This window comes from Nyctereutes procyonoides, unplaced genomic scaffold, assembly GCF_905146905.1.
Source record: "Nyctereutes procyonoides isolate TBG_1078 unplaced genomic scaffold, NYPRO_anot_genome, whole genome shotgun sequence".
In the NCBI taxonomy this organism is placed as follows: domain Eukaryota; kingdom Metazoa; phylum Chordata; class Mammalia; order Carnivora; family Canidae; genus Nyctereutes; species Nyctereutes procyonoides.
Window position 1 is genome coordinate 3032520 of NW_026575029.1, and position 24194 is coordinate 3056713.

The 24194-nt window shown below is 36.8% G+C and overlaps 1 protein-coding gene across 1 annotated transcript; it reads left to right on the plus strand.

Annotated features, from left to right (window-relative positions):
- The first annotated feature begins 7917 nt into the window (after nt 1–7917).
- Nucleotides 7918–10431, plus strand: LOC129503541 (exocyst complex component 4-like). The gene has a single exon (XM_055315681.1). It carries the CDS (start codon nt 7918–7920, stop codon nt 10429–10431), a length of 2514 nt encoding a protein of 837 aa, XP_055171656.1.
- The last annotated feature ends 13763 nt before the right edge of the window (nt 10432–24194 follow it).

Genomic DNA, 24194 nt, shown 5'->3' on the forward strand with positions numbered 1-24194 from the left:
ACTTTCAGACATGCAAGATGTGACTAAGAGTATTTCACAGAGACTAAAAATAATGGTGGAGAGTTTGGAAATAAACCAGGGCAAGTAAGCCCAAGAAAAACAAAAAATTAACTACAAGAAAAAATATACAAAAATGAATTATTATAATTTACTCCATACCTCATTTATAAATACCAGTTGCAAAGTTGTACTTAGGTAAACACTGAATATGGATCAAACCAAAATTACAAAGTAACTGAGTAAGCATTAGCAAGATAAGGGCATGAAAAGTATATAGGTAGATAAGGGAGGTGCAGAAAATACTAAATTCTCATTTTCTAGAACATATTAGCGTATCTTGGGGCACTTGGGTGGCTCAGTAGTTGAGCATCTGCCTTTGGCTCAGGTCATGATCTCAGGGTCCTAGGATTGAGTCTTGTATCAGGTTCCCACCAGGGATCCTGCTTCTCCATCTGCCTATGTGTCTGCCTCTCCCTCTGTGTCTCTCATGAATAAATAATCTTTATTTATATAATAATAATCACATGAATAAAAGGTCCTTAAAAAATAAAAAGTATATTAACATATCTTAACATATAATATCTAAAATGGAAAAATAATTACATTAAATGTAAATGGCCTAAGTCCATCAGTTGAAAAAAATTGGCAAAATGGATCAAAAAACGTGGTCCCACTATATGTTGTCTGCAAGATATTCACTTCAAATATAATGATGTAAACAGCTTTAAGTAAAAGTATAGAGAAAGATATATGATGTGAACACTAGTCAAGGGAAAAAATAACTGGCTAGATTAACATTAGATAATGTAGACTTCAGAGCAAAGAAATTTACCTTATATAGAGAAGAACATTTTATAATGATAAATTATAATGTCTTCCCCCGAGAAAACGCAGCAACACTAAATGTGTATACACCAAAAAATAGAGCTGCAAAATACATGATACAAAACTGATAAAACTGAATAGAAAAAGGGAGAAATCTATGATTACAGTTATAGATGTCAATTCACCTCTCAGAACAATCGATAGAAAAAAAAGAACAATTAATAGAATAACTAGACAAAAAAGGAGCAAAAAATAGACCTTGATAATATCATCAATTAACAGGATCTAACTAATATTTATAGAACACTCCTCTCAACAATAGCAGGATACACATTCTTTTTTTAAAGATGTAATTAATTAATTTTGGTTTTTTTAAGATTTTATTTATTTATTCATGAGACACACAAAAACAGAGCCAGAGACACAGGCAGAGGGAGGAGAGGCAGGTTCCATGCAAGGAGCCCAATGTAGGACTCAATCCCAGGACTCCAGGATCATGCCCTGAGCTGAAGGCAGATGCTCAACCACTGAGCCACTCAGGCATCCCACTTTTTTAAAAAAATATTTATTTATTTGAGGGGGCGGGGGGAGATGAGAGGGGAGGCAGAAGGAGAGAATCCTCAAGCAGACTTTCCGAAGAGTGTGGAGCCTGATGGGGGCCTCACTCCCAGCACCTGGAGATCATGACCTGAGCCAAAAATCAAGAGTCAGACGCCTAACTGATGGAGCCACCCAGGCAGCCCTACACATTCTTTTTAAGTAACCGCCTAACATTGACCAAGAAAGACCATATATTCAGCTGTAAGACAAATTTCAACACATTTAAAATAATTTAAATTATATTGAGTTTCTGATCACAATGCAATCAAATTAGAAATCAATAACTGAAAGATAACTGGAAGTCTTCAAACTTTGGTAACTAAGCAACATACTTCTAAATAATCTGTAAGTTAAAATGAAAGTCTCAAATAAAATAAAAATAAATTAATGAGACTGAGAATACAACATACCCAAATTTGTGAGACACAATCAAATAAGTGCTGAGAAGGAAATTAAGCATTAGTGCTTATGTGAGTAAAGAAAAAAAATCTCAAATTAATAACCCAAACTCCCAGTGAAGAATCCAGAAAAAGAAGAGCATAATAAACCAAGCTGAAAAAAGTGAATAAAGAGCAGAAATTATTCCAATTGAAAACAGGCAATAATACAAAATAATGAAATAAAGGGCTGGTTCTTTGAAAAGATCATTAAACTTAAAAGTCTCTAGCAAGACTGGAAAAGACAAAAAGAGATAAATTACTATTAAGAAAGAAACATGAATATTGCTACCGATCCTTTAGACATCAAAAGAATAAGAGACTGTTACAAATAATCCTATACATGTAAATTTAACAATGTAGACAAAATGGACCAATTCTTTAAACAAAACACAAACTACCCCAAGACTTAATGACATAATATAAATACCCTATAACTATTAAGGAAGTTGAATTTGTAATTTCACCCCCCCCATCTCTAAAAACAAATCCTTAGGCCCAGATGTTTTTACTGCAGAATTCTATCAAACATTAAAAAAGAATTTCCACAAATTGACACAATTTCTTCCAGAAAACAGAGAGGAAATATCATTCAATTCATTTTGTAAAATATTACTCTCATACCAAAACCAGACCACCCCAGCAAAAACAAAAAATCCCCGAAACTACAGATGAATATTTCTCATAAATACAGAACTAAAAATCCTTAACAAAATATTAGCAAATATAATTAAACAATATACAAAATGAATTATGAACTGTGATCAAGGGGGTTTTATTTCAGGGATACAAGGCTGGCTCAATATTCAGAATTTAATCAATATATTTGATTATATTCAATCAAAATGATCCATCATATTATAAGCTAAAGAAGAAGAATCACATCATTTCAACTAATGCAATAAAAGGATTTGGTAATATTCAACATCTAATCATAATAAAAATTCTCAGAAAATAGGAATAGAGGAGAACTTTTTTAAATTGATAGACACACAGCTAACATTCTGTTCAATATTAAAAGAGTGAATGCTTTTCTCAAATATCAGGAACGAGGAAAGCATGCTTATTCTCACTGTATTCAATATAGTACTAGAGGTTCTAAGCAGCAATCTAATAAAAGACAGATTGGAAGGGCAGAAACAAACTTGCTCTTATTCACAGATGACATGATTTTCTGTATAGAAAATCACAGGCAATCTATAAAAACAAAACTCTTGGAATTAATAGGTAAACTCAACCAGGTCACAGAATACAAGATAAACTCACAAGAAATCAGTTGCATTTCCATACACTGGCAGCAAACATATGGACACCAAAAATTTAAAAATAGACGTAGGACCATTTACAATTATTCGAAAAGATTAAATACTTAGATGTCAATCTGACCAAATAGGTACAAGACTTTTATGCTCAAACTACATAATGCTGACAAAGAGATTCAAAAATATCTAAATATGTAAAGAAACATTTGTGTTCATGGAATGAAATATTTAAAATCATAAAGATATTCATTTTTCCTAGATTTAAATCCAGGTTTGCTGAGATCCTATCAAAACTTCAGCACAACTTTTTGTACACATAAGCAAAATTATTCTAAAATTTCTATGGAAAGACAGTAAAACAATTTTGAAAAAAAAAGTTGGAGGAATCAATCCACTCAATTTCAAAACTGTATGCAATTACACTAATCAAGACTATGTGCTGTTGGTAAAGAAATAGACACATAGTTGGGTAGAATGGAATAACCAATCTAGAAAGAGATCCATACAAATATGCCCAACTGATTTTTTATGAAGGTGCAGCAATAGCATAGATTAAATAGAATAGCATAGCCTTTTCAGCAAATGATAGAGCAATTGGTCATGTATTAGGGAAAGAAAAAAAATGCCTTGACCAAAGAGATAATTTTTAGAAAACCAACTCAGAATGGGCCATACATTTAAATATGATATGTAAAACTATAAACTTTTAAGAAAAAAATCTTCAGAATTTAGGACAAAAAGTTCTGAGACTTGGTACCAACACAGTCCATAAAGGAAAAATTGACAAATTAGACTTAATCAAAATTAAATAATTTTGCTTTGCAGAAGACCCTAAGAGGATGAAAAGTAAGTTACAGAGTAGGAAAAAATATTTACAAACTCCTTATGCAAAAAAAGAAATGGTGTCTAAAACATAAAGAAATCTGAAAACTCAGCAATAAAAATACCAAAAATCCAATCTGAAAGTGAGCAAAAGACACAAGTCATTTTACTGAAGAGAATATTCAGAGGGCAAATAGGCATATGAAAAGATACTCAACATGTTAGCACTTAGGGAAATGAAAATTAAAATCACAATGAGATGATTATGCAGATATTAGAATGGAAGAAATTTTTTCTTTGAAGAACAACTGCTGGCAAAAATGTAGAGAATTTGGACAACCAATACTTCGCTGGTGAGAATATAAAATGATATAATCACCCTAGAAAACAGTTTGGCAATTTCATTACATACACAGACAGACACACACACACACACACACACACACACACACACACCATACACCAAAAATTGCACCCTTGGGTATTTATACCAGAGAAATAAAGACTGAGATCTAAACAATAACCTGCACATGAATCTTCACAGCTTTATTCATTATATTCCAAACATTAAACAATTCAGATATTCCTCAATAGGTGAATAAACAGTGGTATACCAACATAGTAAACTACTACAGAGCAATACAAAAGGATGAACTATTGATACATGGAAACAACCTGGATCAATATCTGAGAATTATAATGGATTAAAAAATAATAAAGTCAACCCCAAAGGTTACATACTGTATGATTCCATTAATACAGCATTGTTGAAATGACAAATTAATGGAAATAGAGACTAGTGTTTGCCAGGGGTTAAATAGTGGATAAGGACAGGTGGGCAGTGGGTTGGGCTACAAAAGAGCAACATGAAGGATCACTGTGATAGTGGTATGTTCTGTATCTTAAGTGTACCAATGTCAATACCCTGGGTGTGATATTGTACTACAGTGGCAAGATATTACCACTGGAGAAAACTGGTTAAAGAGTACATCCACTTTGTATTATTTTTTTGAACTGCATGTGAATTTGCTATTATCTTAAAATAAGTTGCAAAAAAAATAAGAAGTTGCATTTAAAACAAGAAAAATTGGGGCTGAGCATTTTTCCTCTTCACCTTCAAACCCTTCAATTTATTCAAGTATCTTTTTAGAATCCGTCAAACAGCAATGGTAAACAAACCATGGTAGGTGGGTCTCCAAATATTTTTGGACTTTGTTGGAAAATATTTAAAACAACTATTTATCTAGTCTTCATTTCTTGATCATGATTTATCATGACTTATTTGCTTTTGCAAATTAGAGCTACCACTTTTTGGTCTATTTTTATGAGCCAATTTGGTGTGCTAAGTAACCACTTTTTAATTTATCTGAATAAAACCTACAACAACCCTCTGGGATAGGTAATTATGCTCAATCTGCAAAAAGAAGTGATTGTCAAACCAAACTCAGGTAGAAATGAGCCAGAATATGAGCTCAAGCTTTTTTTTTTTTTTCCCCTCATTGTAGCAGACTGTCTCATAATCACATTATCATGGTGTTCCTTCTGCCTGAAATGTTCCTGTTGTATGCCTCCTGGAAACATTTTCTTCCTCTTGTCATCTGATTCAAATATAATTTCTTCTGTTGAGTCCTTCTTGACTGTCAGGCAGAGCTCATTATTCTGTTACTGTCCTGGATATTTTGTATGTATCTCTTTCAAAGCATTTTTGCACATTCTTAGGACTACCTATCTTTTCCTGAAGACCCTGAGATCCTCTAGGGCAGGTACCTGGTCTCTTTCATTTTATTGTATTCCTAGTATCCAGTGTGGTGTACACAGACAAATCACGATAAATGTTTGTTACTTCAAAGAATAAATGGTGAAAACTATTTCACAAATTAGGGTAGAATCCAGACTATATATGCACAAAGTACAAAATCACAGAGAACACAAGCATGGGTGTTAATTAGGCTTGAAGCAGAGCTCACTCCCTAATGAGATGAGAACTAATTTCCAGCTATGTTTCTGGCATTTAGAATGAGATGGAATTAAACATTTACTGTCTAAGTCTATGCATTCCTGTAGGTTATGCTCCCAAAAATATTTGTTGGATGCTTCAACTTATTTGGTATATCCCAAAAGAGCTTTCTGAGCATAAATATATGTTTATTTATGTACATATAAACAAACATAAACCAAATTACAAATTAGTAGATAGTATCATATATCATAGCATATCTGTATTTAAACAGAATATATATCCAAGATCATGCAGAAAAGGAACAAGTTGTACTCTACCCACCCTCCCTTTGATGAGGGCAGTACAGTAAATATTTACCAGGCTAGGTGGCTGACACAGTGGTGAATCAGGCAGTTCTTAATCCAAGGGTGGTGGGTGACAGGAACTCTTAGAAAATAAAAATGGAGAGCAATCTCAAGTGCTCAGGTCCAAATAACCAAAGGAGAGTGGATAGCTTAGAAAAGTTGGAGCATGATCACAAGCAACAGTTTTGCTGGTTATTCCTAGATCATGCCTATCACATGCATACCTCACTGGAATTTGATAACCACTGGCAAGATTATTTTAGCGAATGTATATACATAAATAAGAGAAGCTATAAATCATATGACTTTATTTGGTACTTACATGTGTTAAGAATTCCCTAAAACATTGGTGTTTGGATCGAAATATGCTCATTTTGCTACTCTCTGACTGGTAGATGTTTAGAAAACCAGAGAAGGCAGTGGCAGTGTCAAAGGATAGCTAATCAGCTAATCACTGTCTACTTCAAATAGTCTCTAAAAAAAGAATGCTTCTCAGCCACCTTCCATCAAGCTCAACATCCATAAATTACTAATTTTATTTTTGTAGAAATGGGGAGCCATGAACGATGCTAATTAGTTTCCTAACAATCAACCTTGAGACACTGATTTCTAATAGAATGTCAGACTAGATATTCTGAGAGATTTGTTCACTGGAAAACACCTATATCCTGCATAGAACATCTTACAGAGTTGTAAGTACTAAGTATTAGTCACATAAAAGCAAAATTTCTCTGGCACTCTAAGATGACATTACAGAAATCTAGGGCCAGTAGAACCTGTAGAAAGGTGAGTGAGAGCCCAAGGACTATACTCTCCCTCAAGGAGATGAAGTGGTTTTAAATCAGGAGTGCTTCCTGAATCCCAAAAGAAGAAAATGTATTTTTTTTCCTAGAGGAAAATATTTTAACCACGCAAGCTCTTCAAAAATTGAATTAAAACTTTTTTTGCCATTACAATGATTGGCTCTATAATCCAAATCTTTGCACAGAGAAATCAAAAGATCAGATGGTTTTACAAGTAAAATCTACTGCAAAAATAAAATACTCAGAAATACATCTAGCAAAAGAGGTTTAAAAATAGTATGGAGAAACCTAAAACACAATAATAAGAATAAAAGAGGGATGCCTGGTTGGCTCAGCAGTTAAGCATCTTCCTTTGGCTCAGGGCATGATCCTGGGGTCCAGGATCAAGTCCCCCATCTGGCTCCTTGTGGGGAGCCTGCTTCTCCCTCTGCCTATGTCTCTGCTTCTCTTTCTCTCCCTCTCTGTCTCTCATGAATAAGTAAATAAAATCCTAAAATAAAATAAAATAATAAAAATAAAAGAAATGAAGATAGTCTATGTTCATGGATAGGAAATCTCAATATCACCAAGTTTCCAAACAATATACTCAACAGTATTCCCTCTCCAAATTAATCTAGATTCAATCCAATTTCAGTCAAAACCCACAGGTTCTTCTTTCTCCTTTTTAAAGAAATAGGATTCTAAAATTAACATGGAATAGCAAACACATAAGAATTTATAACATGCTGGTGAAGGAGAACTTGTGAAATGCAATCCTACCAAAGATGAAGATATATTGTAAAGCAATAGTTAATTAAGATAGTGTGGTATAGACACTAAAATTAACAAACTGCCGCCGGTTCTCCACCTCCGCCCGGTACCAAGATGGCAGCAGAAGCAGCTGGTGGGAAATACAGAAGCACAGTCAGCAAAAGCAAAGACCCCTCGGGGCTGCTCATCTCTGTGATCAGAACTCTGTCTACCAGTGATGATGTGGAAGACCGAGAAAATGAGAAAGGGCGCCTTGAAGAAGCCTATGAGAAGTGTGACCGTGACCTGGATGAGTTGATCGTGCAGCACTACACAGAGTTGACGACAGCCATTCGCACATACCAGAGCATCACCGAGCGCATCACCAACTCTCGAAATAAAATCAAGCAGGTGAAAGAGAATCTGCTTTCATGCAAGATGCTGTTGCACTGCAAAAGGGATGAGCTTCGGAAGTTGTGGATTGAAGGAATTGAGCATAAGCATGTCCTGAATCTGCTGGATGAAATTGAGAACATCAAGCAAGCGCCTCAAAAACTAGAACAGTGCATGGTCAGCAAGCACTATCTCAGTGCCACCGACATGCTGGTGTCAGCAGTCGAGGGCCCCCTGCTCCAGGTGGAGGGATTGAGTGACCTTAGGTTGGAGCTTCATAGCAAGAAGATGAACCTCCATTTGGTTCTCATAGATGAATTCCACCAGCACCTGTACATCAAATCCACTAGCCGAGTTGTGCAGCGTAACAAGGAGAAAGGGAGAGTGAGCTCTCTTATAAAAGATGCTTCTCCTGTTCCTCTGATTGATGTTACAAACCTTCCTACTCCTCGAAAATTCCTTGATACCTCTCAGTATTCTACTCCTGGAAGCTCAAGTGCAAGGGAGATAAACCTGCAGGATATCAAGGAGGATTTGGAATTGGATCCAGAGGAGAATAGCACCCTTTTTATGGGCATTCTCATCAAAGGACTGGCCAAACTGAAGAAGATTCCAGAGACAGTGAAGGCGATCAAAGAGCGCTTGGAGCAGGAGTTGCAGCAGATTGTGAAGAGGTCTACCACCCAGGTGGCAGACAGTGGCTATCAGAGGGGAGAGAGCCTCACTGTGGAGAACCAGCCAAGGTTACTTCTAGAACTGCTGGAGTTGCTGTTTGACAAGTTTAACGCTGTAGCCACTGCACACTCTGTGGTCCTGGGGTACCTGCAAGACACTGTGGTAGCTCCATTGACTCAGCAGGAAGATGTCAAGCTGTATGATATGGCGGACGTGTGGGTGAAGATCCAAGATGTTCTGCAGATGCTGTTGACTGAGTACTTGGATATGAAAAATACTCGTACGGCCTCTGAACCATCAGCTCAACTAAGTTATGCCAGCACTGGACGAGATTTTGCAGCCTTTTTTGCCAAGAAGAAGCCTCAAAGGCCAAACAATTCTCTTTTTAAGTTCGAATCCTCCTCCCATGCCATCAGCATGAGTGCCTATTTGCGAGAGCAGAGACGAGAGCTCTACAGTCGCAGTGGAGAACTTCAAGGCGGTCCTGATGACAACTTAATTGAAGGTGGAGGAACCAAATTTGTCTGCAATCCTGGAGCCAGAAATATTACTGTCATATTCCATCCATTGCTAAGATTAATCCAGGAGATTGAGCATGCCCTGGGACTTGGCCCAGCCAAACAGTGCCCTCTTCGAGACTTTCTCACTGTGTACATCAAGAACATCTTCCTCAATCAAGTCTTGGCAGAAATCAACAAGGAGATTGAAGGAGTCACCAAAACATCTGACCCCTTGAAGATCCTAGCTAATGCAGACACCATGAAGGTGATGGGGGTGCAGCGGCCTCTTCTGCAGAGCACGATCATTGTGGAGAAGACAGTGCGAGACCTCATGAACTTGATGCATGACCTGAGTGCATACTCGGATCAGTTCCTCAACATGGTGTGTGTGAAGCTCCAGGAGTACAAGGACACCTGCACCACCGCCTGCAGGGGCATTGTCCAGTCAGAGGAGAAACTTGTCATCAGTGCATCTTGGGCAAAAGATGACGATATCAGCAGACTCTTGAAATCTCTACCAAACTGGATTAACATGGCTCAACCCAAACAGCTGAGGCCAAAGAGAGAAGAGGAAGAAGATTTCATAAGGGCAGCCTTCGGCAAGGAGTCAGAAGTTCTTATCGGGAACCTGGGTGACAAATTAATCCCTCCACAAGACATCCTCCGTGATGTCAGTGACCTCAAAGCATTGGCCAACATGCACGAAAGCCTGGAGTGGCTAGCAGGTCGGACAAAGTCAGCCTTCTCCAATCTTTCTACATCTCAGATGTTGTCTCCTGCTCAAGAGAGCCATATGAACATGGATCTTCCTCCAGTGTCAGAGCAGATCATGCCGACTCTGAGTGAACTTGCCAAATCCTTCCAGGATATGGCTGACCGCTGCTTGCTGGTCCTACATCTGCAAGTCAGGAGAGGAAAATTAAGTTGCCATTTGAGCCCAAGATGCCAGGAATGTCGCCTTTATCAGCTGATTTTTCTCACCATCAGGAGGGCTCTAAGTGGGCTCAACAGCAGCCGCCTGCCACTGTTGGGATCCAAAGTGTGCATGCACTTTCTCAAAATCACCCATCCTGCTGTGTAATCAGCAATATTTGCAGAGATCCTTAATGCCAAAGTCGTGTTAAGGTCAGCAACAACATGCCAGAACCCGAAGAAAAGAAAACACTTTTTGAATTTGACATTTGCCAGTGCCTAGTTTAGTTTCTTTTTCATCTCTTGCCATTTTGGGAGTCAGGAAGAGGGTACCTCCAAGCAGTCTTATTTCTCTCCGGCACCACTCACTTCAGGATCTCATAAGCTCTCACCTCCAATTCCTGAGAATGTCCAAAGTCGTCTCTGTACTGTCAGCGGCTTCCCTTCTTCACCATCATTCTACCCTGTACACTGCGCTCAAGTGATCTTGCCAGAGCTCATATCTGATTATATCATTTCACCTCTTAAAATCCTCCTAAGGCTCCCTGTGGCTTCTCAAATAAAGTCCACAGTCCATAGATGGCCCCCAAAGCTGATAATCACCTGGCCCCTACCCATCTCCCCAAGCTCACCTCGTGCCTCCCTCTTCACATGTGATCTGTGTGTACTAAAAGGAACCCCTTGTCCTTCCCGAAAACTGGCCTTCGTTCATGCCATTCAAAGGCCTCATGCTTGGGATCCCTGGGTGGCGCAGAGGTTTAGTGCCTGCCTTTGGCTCAGGGCGCGATCCTGGAGACCCGGGATCGAATCCCACGTCGGGCTCCCGGTGCATGGAGCCTGCTTCTCCCTCTGCCTATGTCTCTGCCTCTCTCTCTCTCTCTCTCTCTCTCTCTGTGACTATCATAAATAAATAAAAATTAAAAAAAAATAAAATTAAATTAACAAACTGGTAAGAAGAACTGAATAAAAGAATAGAGTCAAGAAATAGAGTAACAAATATATGAAAAACTGAAATAGGGTGATACTGCAGATAACTGAGGAAATGATCAAGGTTTCAAGAGATAATGCTGAGGCAATAGGTTATCCATGGTGGGGGGATTGATCTCTTCTGTGTACCTTACACCACTATAAAATTCCTTATGGATTCAAGACTTAAATGTGAAACAAAAAACTTCAGATCCTTTGGAAGAAAAATTAGAAAAATCACTTTAGAAACTTCACAGTGAAGAAGCAAAGTTTTTAATATAACCCAAAAGTACAGAAAAACAGGTAGAATGATGGGTAAAAGACATGAAGAGTTATTTCAAAGAGAAAGAAGCCAAATTACAAATAAGCACAAAAAAACTTAGCCTCATAGCTTTTCAGGAAATACATCTTAAGACCTCAGTGAAATACCACTTTATAAGCATAAAATTGGAAAAGATTGAGACTTGACAAAATTAAAATAACAACCTTAGAAACCAATAAGGCAGGATCTCATATATTTAAATACTTGCCTAGGAGACAAGCATAAAAATACCATGGTGATATTGTTGACAACAGAAAAAAAGCCAGCACCCTGAATGTCCACTGATAAAAAAGAAATAAATATATTGAGATATTTTGCATAGAATATGATTTGGCAGAAAATGAATGAACTCCTGTTATAAGAAACAAAGTAGAATAATCTTGGAAATACTGAGTAAAAAGAGCAATTTCCTGAAGACAGCACACATCTCAGAAAAAATTTTGTGTTACTTAAGAACAAACAAAACTAAATGTAGTGTTAGAGACAGTCATGATTTTGTGACAATTTTTTAAAAGTTTTTCAAAGAGATAATGCTAAAATGAAGAAAACACACAGGTAAATTGTACTTTATAATAGTAAAATATAACTATGTTTTTCTGCCTCTATCAAATATTACAAAATAGAAATAGTATTAATATCTTACATGTTCAACTAAGAAAAGATTTTGAATCAAGCGTTTTAATTATTTATGATCATACCTCACTTTATTTGTGCTTTGCTTTATTGTACTTCACAGATGCCACATTTTGTTGTTTTTTTTTTGTTTTGTTTTGTTTTTACAAATTGAAGATTTGTGACAATGCTGCATCAAGCAAGTCTATCGGCACTATTTTTCCACAGAATTCGCTCACTTGGGGTCTCTGTGTCACATTTTGGCAATTCTCACAATATTTCAAATTTATCATTATTGTATTTGTTATAGTGATCTGTGATCAGTGATCTTTGATGTTTTTATTGAAACTTAATCAACACATGTTATGTGTGTTCTGATTGCTCCACTGACTAGTTGTTCCCCCATCTTCTCCCTCTCCTTGGGTCTCCATAGTCCCTGACATACCATAATATTTAAATTAGGGGCAGCCTGGGTGGCTCAGCAGTTTAGTGCCACTTTCAGCCCAGGGCGTGATCCTGGAGACTGGGATTGAGTCCCATGTCGGGCTCTTTCCATGGAGCCTGCTTCTCCCTCTGCCTGTGTTTCTGCCTCTTTCTCTCTGTGTGTCTCTCATGAATAAATAAAATCTTCTTATAAAATTTAAATTAGGCCAATTATTAGCCTAAAATGGCCTGTAAATGTTCAACTGAAAGAGTCATTTGCCAGTCATTTTACATCAGAAGCTAGAAATGATTCAGCTCAAGGAGGAAAGCATGTCAAAAGCTGAGATAGGCCAAAAGTGAGGCCTCTTACACCAAACAGCCAAATTGTGAATACAAGAGACAACTTGAAGGAAATTGAAAGAGCTACTACAATGAACATACAAATGATAGGAAGATAGCCTTATTACTGATATGGAGATAATTTGAGTGGTCTGGATAGATGATCAAGCTGGCCATGACATCCCTTTAGGCCAAAGCCTAATACAGAGCAAGGCTCAAAGTCTCTTCAGCTCCATGAAGGCTAAGAGAGGTGGAGAAACTGCAGAAGAAAAGTTGAAGTTTAAGGAAAGAAGCCATCTCTAGAACATAAAAGTGCAAGGTGAGGCAGCAAGTGTTGCTGTAGAACCTGCAGTAAGGTTCAAGAGATCTAGCTAAGATAATTCATGAAGAACAATAGATTCTTCTAAACAATAGATTTTTAATGTGGACAAAAATAGTATTTTTATTGGAAGAAAATGCCATCTAGGACTTTCATAGCTAGATAAGAGAAGTCAATGCCTGGATTCAAACTTCACAGCTCAGACTGCCTCTTATTAGGGGCTAATGTAGCTGGTGATTTTAAGTTGAAGCCAATGTTTACTGGCCATTCCAAAAATCCTAGGAGCCTTAAGAATTATACAACATCTATTCTGTGCATGCTCTGTAAACAAAATAGCAAAGCCTAGGTGACAGCACATGTTTATAACATGCTTTACTGTGTATTTAAGCCCATTGTTGAAACCTATTCAGAAAAAAGATTCCTTTAAAAATATTACTGCTCGCCAACAATGCATCTGGTCATCCAAGGACTCAGAGAGAGGTGCACAGTGAGATCCATGTCATTCTCATGCTCATTAACACAGCATTCATTCTGCAGCTCATGCATCAAGGAGTCATTTTGACTTCCAAGTCTTATTTTTAAAGAAATTACATTTCATAAAGCTATAGCTGCCATAGATAGTGCTTTCATAAAAGGAAGAGTCAACCAATGTGATAAACTTCATTATTGTCTTATTTTAAGAAATGGTCATGACTGCCCCAACCACCAGCAACCACCACGCTGACTACTCAGCAGCCATCACCATCAAGGTAAGACTCTCCACCAGCAAAAAGACTATGATTCACTGAAAGCTCAGATGACAGCATTTTTTAGCAACAAAGTATTTCTTTTTAATTTATTTATTCATGAGAGACACAGAGAGAGGCAGAGACATAGGCAGAGGGAAAAGCAGGCTCCCTACAGGGAGCGTGATGTGGGACTTGATCCCAGGACACTGGCATCATGCCCTGAGCCAAAGGCAGATGTGCAACCACTGAGCCACCCAGCCATCTGAGCAACAACATATTTTTAAATGAAGATATGTACATCGGTTTCAAGACATAATGCTATTGCACACTTAATAGACTACATTACAGTCTAAACACGGGTTTTATATGCCCTGGGAAATCAACAATTTTATTTGACTCACATTTTTGCAATGTTTGTTTTATTGTTGTGGTCTGGAACCAAAGCCATGGTATCTCTGAGATATGCTGTACTCTAATACTTCATTTCCAAATAACAGGAGCAGGTAGGAAAATACCAGATTAGGAATCAGGAGACACGTGTCCAAGTCCACTTCATCAGGGAACTAGCTCTGTGAATTTGGATAGCTGAGGAAATTTCTCTGAGTCCCTGTTTCCTGTCTAGAAAATGAAGATTAAAATAAACTCCTATCCTACCAATTTCACAAGCCTGTTAAAAGAGGTAATATAATAGTGATTTGAAAATTGCTTAGCGTGAAGGTACTATTACGATGTTAGTAAGTAAAGGTCATCGCCCACATGTGGAGGCAAAATTTTGATTTGCACTATTGTGGAAACAGAAGGAACAGCAAATGGGAGGAATTTCTGCACAGAGCAGCAGCTGGAAGTACTCTCTCATTAAAAGGTGATGATTACGGGCTTTGAGGAAACACTCCAAAAAGAAAGAACAAAGTTTTCTTTGTTCTGATGTAACTGTGGAATGTTGAAAATGTTACTATAACTGGAAAGAATCATAGCAGCAGGAATTAAAAAAAAAATAGATCCCTGAACCAAGGGTTAGACTCACAGTTTAAACTCCGCTTCCTCACTAATCAGCTTTGTGATCATGGAGAAGCCACTTACTCTCTTGAGCCTCATATTCTGCATATGTAAAATGTCGTTGAATTTAGGATGCTGAGGTTTTCTCCAACTCTATTTCACTGCAAGGTTATGAAGAAATTTCTTTAACAATGAACTGAAATATGCAGGAGACGTTATGAACAATATCTTGAATGTTTGGCTTTTACAATTTCCCAAGTGGCTTTCCATGCATCATCTCCTTTCATAAGTCTTTAAAATTTTAATATTGAAAGGGATGTTAACTGGCATGCTGATTATCTTCTTGCAGATGTCTTTCTTTTCAAAATCAATACTACGTGTACAGTCAGTCTATACTTGAATTCCAGTGACATGAAACTGGTTCACAAGAAAGCCTAGTCACATTTTGAGAATTTTTGATTAGTTGAAATTTCCTCCAAAGAAGTCTGTCTAAAAATGAACCATCCAGAGGCACTCCGCCAAATGTCCCCTACAGATGATCTCATCTGATCCTCAAATCAGCCCTATGACCAAGACACCGTTACTGCCATTTTTACACACGACACTTGTTCAATACTCTGGCAGGTCTGGATTGTGAGCCCAGGCTCACGCCCATCATGCTTTACCTAGTATAACTTATTTCCAAACCAGTGTACATTTTTTAAAAAATTGATAAACTTTCTTTGGTAAACCAGATTTAAACTTATGGAAAAACTGAGCAGAAAGTACAAGAGAAACTTGTATTCCCCAAAACTCTCCTTCTTTACCCCTTCCACGGATTCCCCAACTATTAACCTCCTGCATTAGTGTAGAACATTTGTTACAATTGATGAACCATATGGATACAATATTAACTACAGTTTATAGTTTACATTAGGGCTCATTCTTGGTGTTGTACATTCTGTGGGTTTTGACAAAGATAAAATGATACGAGCCCCCTCCCATTGCAGCACTGGCCAGAATAGCTCCTGTGCTCCACTTTTTCATCTTCTCCCTCCCTCTCTCTCCCTAAACCCTTGTGAATCGGTGATTTTTTTTTAAAGGTTTTATTTATTTGTTCATGAGAGACACAAAAAGAGAGGCAGAGAGACATAGGCAGAGGGAGAAGCAGGCCCCCAGGACCCTGGGATCATGACCTGGGCCAAAGGCAGATGCCCAACCACTGAGCCCCCCAGGTGCCCCAATCCCTGATATTTTTACTATCTCCATAGTTTTGTCTTTTCCAGAATCATATCATATGTAGCCTTTTCAGATTGGCTTCTTTCATTTAATTATATCCTTTTAAGTTTCCTTCATGTCTTTTCATGGCTTGATAGCTTGTTTGCTTTTATTATATTCCACTGTTTGGATGTCCCACAGTTGTTGTTGTTGTTGTTGTTTTTTAATCTATTCACTTACTCAAGGACAGTTTGGTTGCTTCCAAGTTTTGGCATTTATGAATAAAGCTGCCATAAGCCTTCACACACAGGTTTTTGTGTGGACAAAAGGGTATTTTTAGATTTCCCCCCAGCTTTATTGAAATATACTTGACATACAACATTGTGTAAGTTGAAGGTGTACAACCTAGTGATTTTGTATACTTCATATTGCAAAATGATTATTAGAGTAAGAGTAATTAGCACATCCATTACTTTGCACAGTCACCTTTTGTGTGTCACTGTGGTAATAACATTTAAGATCTACCATCACAACTTTCAATTATACTACAGCATTGTTAGCTATAGTCATTGTGCTATAATTAGATCCTAAGAATTTACTTGTCTTACAGTTGGAAGTTTGTGTCCTTTCACCAGCATCTCATTTCCCCCCTCGCCTGAGCAAGTACCATTCTATGCTGTTTCTATCAGTTTGGCTCTTTTAGATTTCACATATAAGTGAGATTATTCAGCAATTGTCTTCTCTGCCTTATTTCACTTAGCATAATACCTTTGAGTTTCATCCATGCTGTTGTAAATGATAGAATTTCCTTCTTTTTATGGATGAATAATATTCTATTGTGTATATTTTTTCCTAAGCTATTCATCTATCAATGGACACTTGGGTTGTTTCATATCCTATTATGAATAATGCTACACTAACCATGGGGGTATGGATAGCTCTTCAAGATAGTTTTATTTCCTTCAGATATATAGCCAGAAATGGAATTGCTGGGTCATATGATAATTCTGTTTTTAACTTTTTGAGGAACCTCCATACTGTTTTCCACAGTGCCTGCACCAATTTACATTCCCACCAACTGTGCACAAGGGTTTCCCTTTCCCTACATCTTCACCACACTTTTATCTCTTTTCTTTTTTTATAATAGCCATCCTGACAGCTGTGAGGGGATATCATTATTGTGGTTTCAATTTGTATTTCCCTGTTAAGTGATGTATTTTCATGTATTTTTTAGTCATTCATGTGTCTTCTTTGGAAAAAATTATGCTCAGGTCCTTTGCCCATTTTTAACTAGGATTTTGGGGGGTTTTGCTATTGAGCTATCGGATTTCCTTGTATGTTTTGAATATTAACCCCCTTTTCAGTATAGATATATATATACTTTAAGAAGATTTTCTCTAATCCGTAGGTTGCCTTTTCATTTTGTTCGCTGTTTCTTTTGCTGTGCAGAAGCTTTTCAATTTGACACAGTTCCATTTGTTTATTTTTGCTTTTTTTTGTCCTATCCAAAAAAATCATTGCCAAGACCAATGTCAAGAAGCCTTTTTCCTATGTGTTCTTCTTGAGTTTTAGGGTTTCAAAAGTCTTACATTTAAGTCTTTAATCCATTTCAAGTTAATTTTTGTGAGTGGCATAAGGTAGGATCCAATTTCATTCTTTTGCACATGAATATCCAGCTTCCCTGACACTTCAAACTTAAGTGTTAGACTAGAAACCAGAAGTCCAGTGTACAGTTTTTAAAATATAAGTAATTTCTCAATGAAAAAGCCATACTTTTAAGTGAAATAAATGTTTCTTTAAAGTATGCTTAGGTTAACTTGGTATTTTTTGTAATATCTTTTTTCATTTGTTTCATTGCTATTTTTTATTAATGAAGCAATATAGAGTTATCAAGTATTTTCCTTAAAGTATTTTCTTAAAAAATCATGTCTATAATTTCAGCATTTATCAAAAATGTTAATATTTTATCTATATATCAAATTTTCTTTCTTTCCCTTTCCTCCTTCCCTCTCCTCCTTCCTTCTCTGCCATCTATATATTTAAAATACTCATTGCTTCACATATACGTGTATATATGTGTATGTACATATGTATATATAGAGATTTGTCATTTAATTTAAATCTAATATATAGTAACAAGCAATTTTACTATGTAATTGTATATTATACATATTACTGTATAAATATAATATCATCTAATTCTATCTATGTTAAGATCTACTATTTCAATTTGATTCCAGATTGGATGGCATCCACACATTCCTGAGAGTTCACTTTGAAGTTTCCAACTCTTCCAACTCTATTCACCTTAACTACCAAGACCACTCCTCTGAGAGTCTCACACACATATTAATTCTCTCTGGTGTCTCTCCTAGCTTTTCTTCCCTTCAATTCAGAAAGGGAGAAAGAGAAGATAACACATCCCTGCATTGGCTACTCTTTCACACAGCATGAAATTGTGGACTGTCTTTTCTCCAGAAAAATAACTATCCTTTTCAACTTTTATACTATTGCCTTTATTATTTTGAGTTTTGTTTCTTCTGTCTCATCAAAAATGTTTTCCAATAGTACCCTTTTTGCTCAAGCATAATTTACAATTTTTTGTGTAAAAAATAGAGTAAAGGTTTTTAACACATATGTAATTGTTAAAAGTAAAAGGCAGTAAATGTAAAAATCATGAGGTATTTTAGAAAATTCATCAAACTAATTTTATTTCCAGTTAATGATGTTGCTTCCCTTGAACGTCAAATCTGTACTTTCATTTTCATTAAAATGGCTCTGTGGGGTGCCTGGCTGGCTCAGTAAGTAGAACACGCAACTCTTGATCTCTGGGTTGTAAGTTTGAGCCCCACAGTGAGTATAGAGATTGCTTAAAAATAAAATCTCAAAAAAAATTAAATGGCTCTGAGATATATATGTATCTATTTTGCTAGAATAGTTATGACTTACTGAAAGTTGACCTTTATCACATTATAGTTGTTGAGTGACACCCTCACCAAAATTCAGCACAAGAAATTAATGAATAGGATTAAGCTTCCATCCTTATCAATAAACCCCAAAATAAGGCATCAGTGGTATTACAGCTTGAATCCCTGCTGCCTCAAAATAAGGTAAAAAGGGAAGCTAAGTATCACTAATTCTGTTACAGTGCATAAGCTCAAGTAACACTTTCCTCTTTCCCATTTTTGGTATTGAAGAAAAATAAGTAAGAATTACTTCTGAAGTGCCCAGAAACACTTGAGCTTCAGTCCAAGTACTCAATAACCGGAGGTAACAGAATCCATTTCCAAACTCTTCACTGCAGTAGGCATAGCGTGAAAACCTAACTCTTTCACATTAAATAAGAAATAAGAACATCCTGAAAAATTATAGCTGGTGCTCACTTCTACCAAGAATTTTCAACTTTTAGACTGAAAAGAAGAACAGCAGCCTTTCCAAAGAAACCTGAATCATTTAAAAAATAATCTAGGATAAATTGTCAGCATGAGTTTTAAGGAAGTACACGTAATAGTAGTGTGCCTTGTCACTGGAACAAGGTGATAGGCAAATGGAGAGTCCATTAGCCACGCTAGGTTATGCCATGTTAACAAGCAACCTCTAAATCTCTGTGGCTTAAAACAAAAGAGTTGGTCTCTCATTTGTGCAAAATCCCTCACACGTCTGGGCAACACTCCAGCCCATGGGCTCTCATGTAATATCCAGTGTGATTCCTGCATACCAATTCAAGCTTGCACAATTCCACAACAGGAGACAAAGATTCTAGACAGTTTTATACCAACAAGTAAATCCTCCTACATATAAGTGATACACATTATTTCTGGTGCTACACATTTTTCCCCATTGCTACAGAGTGGGGGATGGGAGTCACCCAGATGGAGAAGCGGTGGATATGGGATGAACCATGCAAGTCTCCCCAGTCATGAGGGGAGCCCCAGCATAGGCTTCATGTCATGTTCCCACTCCTGATTTTTGCCAAGTGAAACTCATCTGTTATCAATTAAATCTCTACATATTTGCAACTCATAGTACCAAATGTATGTGGAAAAATTCTGTTCAGCACATTCAAGCTTGACTCTTTATCCATAAAATAAAATTAAAATTTACCAGATTGATTGCAGATCCTTCCAAAGTCAGCAGAAGGAGGCATCATGGCCCCAGCAGTTAGAGAATATGGTTGATGGAATCAGAATAAGTTTGCTATCTAGCTCTGCTTTTTATTGACTAATTTCTCACAGGCAAATTACCTAACCAACTAAGTAGGTTTGTTGTTTTTTTTTAAAGATTTTATTTATTTATTCATGAGAGACACACAGAGAGAGGCAGAGACACAGGCAGAGGGAGAAGCAGGCTCCCTGCAGGGAGCCTGATGTAGGACTCAATTCTGGGATTCCAGGATCATGCCCTGAGCTGACAAAGGCAGACACTCAACTGCTGAGCCACCCACACATCTTGGTTTGTTTTTTGTTTTGTTTTTTTTAAAGCAGTCTGAAGGTTAAAGTTTTACTTTATTTATTATTCTACTCATAAGGTTAGAAACATACAGAGGGCCGGTCTAGAGAGGTGCTAGACCCTCCAGATATGACCACTTTGCAGCATGGGGCCAAGCACAGGACACCTCTGGATCAGATCATGGCACAGAGCAGGAGGGATTGGGTGACAAGAGGGTTGCAATCACTGGAAGCTCTAGTTGCCACAGCCCTTTACATAAGTACTTTCATGCAACAATGTATGACTTATTACCAACAAAAATGCCAGAATTCTCAGTTTTTGGCTACCTAGAACTATTATTTTAAACTTTCAATGATTTAAGATTTACATTAATGAAAAATAAGTGTTTAAGCTTTTACTCCTCAAAACTAGCCTGAGACAAATTACTTTTGTTTCCTTTTCAAATGTACTTTTCAGTATCCTTTTCCTTCCTACTTCTACCCACAGGTGTGCAAATCCTCATGGTGTCCTCTGGATATGCAGTACCGTGCCAACCAAACTTGTCCCAACAGAGAAAGAGTCAGGGGCAACGACTTTGGGAAGGACAACTTAGGAGACAAGACATTTCTGGCATCCCTAAAATACACGCAGGTGTATGGTTAGTCTTGTGCTCCCAGACACACGAAATCTCTTTTTTCATCTGTATAATAACGTTGTAGTGGTTAAGCTTCTGTTTCAATCTCTGTATCTGTTGTTTTCTTTTACAAGAGATGAGTAAATTCCAGAAACCTGCTGTACAACATTGTATCTATAGTTAACAATACTGTATTATGTGCTTAAAAATTACTTGAGAGGGTAGATCTCCCATTAAGTATCTTTACCATTGCTGGGGAAGAGGGGAGAAGAAATTGTAGGAATTTGAATTGAACCCTTTGCTCAAATTGTAAAGGACAACTGGTGTGCTTCAATCATTTATAATCAGGGAAATTAGAGGCTTGAGGATTTAAAAAAATTTTTACTTTCTATTAATATACACAGTTCTCAAAATTCTCCTTCCTGTTTTTCTCCATGTCCTTTATAATTTCTTCCCTGGTATTAGTTTATAAAAATTCATTCTCCAAGCTATTTTATACATATCAGTAAATCTTTTTTTCTTAAATGGAAAGGCAAAACACTAATTTTAGTAGAACAGCAGGTCCATCACAAGTCCATAATCACAATAACAGCCAATATAATCCTGCTGAAGACCAACATAGTTAGAAGACACATTGTCTGATTTCAATAAAAGTACACTCATTAAGGCACATGGCATTGGCAACAGAATAGATGCAGAGATCAATAAAATAGAATAGAGAACCCAGAAATAGATCCATATGGATATAACCAACTGATTTTTGAAAAAGGCACAAAGGCAATTTGCTGGAGAAAGAAGTCTTTTCAACAAATGGCACTAGAACAATTGGTCATTCGTGTGAAAAAAATGAAGCTAGACATGGACTTTCTATCTTTCACAAAAATTAGCTCAAAGTGGATCATAGACCTAATCACAAAATTACAGAACTTCCAGGAGAAACTATACAAGATACCTACATGACCTTGGGTGTAGTGATGAAGTTTTACATAGAACACCAAAAGCACAATCCATGAAATAGAAAATTAGTAAGTTGGACTTTACTAAAAGTAAAAACTTCTATTCTGTAAAAGACATTGTTAAGAGAATGAAAAGATAAGCCACAGATAGGGAGAAACATCTTTTCAGCACACATATCTGATGAAGGACTTGAATACAAAGAGCTCTAAAGACGTTGCAGTAAGGAAATAAAGAACCCAATTTTTATCAAGGGGGAAGAACTGAAGAGATATCTCATCAGCAAATAAGCATATGAAAAGATCCTCAACATCATAATTTGAGGGGGGAACATAAATTTAAAAAGTAGTACCACTTTTAGCTCTTAGAATAACTAAAATTTAAAAAAAATGATAATACCAATTGTTGAGGAAGTGAAGCAATAGGAACTTCCTATTACGGACAAGAAAGCAAGTGATATGGTGCCTTAGGAATCCAAGCTGGCAGTTTTTCACAAAGCAGAACATAGTCATACCATATGATCCAGCAATGTTGCTGCTAGGTATTAACTGAAATGATTTGAAAACAGCCTGCAGAAAAACTTGCATGCAAATAGTTATAGCAGCTTAACTCAAAATCACCAAAAATTTGGAAATAACCAAGATGTCTTTCAATAGGTAAATGGATAAACATTCCATCATATAGATATATCACAGTTTACCACTTAGTAATCAAAAAGAGTGAACAATTAAGCCATAGGTAAATCAATACAGGTAAATCTTAAATGTTGGTAAGTGAAAGTAGTCCACGAAGTCTACATGCTACATAATTCCAACTATGTGACTTTCTGGAAAAGTCAAAATTGTGGAGACAGTAAACAGATCGGTGGTTGCCAGGAGTTTGTGGGAAGATGGTAGGGTTGGGGGGAGGCAGTATTAAATAAGAGAAGCCTAGGGACATTTTGCTAGTGAAACTATTCTCTATGATTCTGTATGATTCTGCAACAGCAAATGCATGACACTAAGTTTGTCAAATACTATAGAACTTAACATCACAAAGAGTAAACATTAACAAACTTAGCAAATAAACTTAAGCATGCTAAAATTTATGAGTTTGTTTGCACAATCATTAATTCCAATTGGGCAGCACCTAACTGGAAGTGGTTAGCAGTGCTCTACCAACAGAAGCTACAGGAAAGGTTTTTACGGAGACATGGAAATAATGCAAGGAAATTATTGATTGACTATAGTTTGAGGGGAGTTGTTCTTCATCATTTTCCTTTTGGAATTTAGCTATGTACTCTGCACATAATAGGCATCAAATAGGAGTAAAAATACATCGAAAACAAAAAAGCAGACTAATAAATAAATATTAAAATACTTTATCTTTGGCATTAGACCAGTTATTGGAGGCAAGATGTGGTTGACAATATACGAGGGTTCCCAGACCATCTGGAGAGAGACCTGTGTGATTGTAGCCCTGCAGGGCCCCCTGGCAATGCTGGAGGAGGAAGGGTGCTAGGCCCTGCCTTGACCGTTGTAGGGAAGGGCTGGGAAAGCTAAATGGGAGAGCCTGGTGAAAACTCCATGCAGGAAAACAAGTGGAAAGGTTATTACCCCTGCAGAGAAAGTTTCTCCTGCACTCCTCTGACCCATCTCACCCAAATGGGACCTTTTTTTCTAGTAGGAGAGAAATGAAAGAGAGGAGAGAAAAAGAATAAGTCAATGAAAACATGTCATTTTTTAAAATATCAATAAAACCAAAAAACCATTAGTGCAACAAGAAAAAAGAAGAAACTCAAATGACTAAAATCGAGATTGAGAGAGGAAACATTACTACTAATCTTACAGACCAAAAAAAAAAAAAGATTATAATGGAATACTATGAATAACTCTATGCAACAAACTAAACATTGAAGACATGGACAAATTCCTAGAAAAATACAAAATACTGAAATTGACTCAAGAAGAAATGGATAATCTGAATAGACTGATCATTAATCAAGATACTAGATTAGTAATTTTAAAATTTTGAC

Excerpts from the sequence above, each read along its gene's own strand:
- LOC129503541 (XM_055315681.1), top strand. The coding sequence starts at position 7,918 with ATGGCAGCAGAAGCAGCTGGTGGGAAATACAGAAGCACAGTCAGCAAA.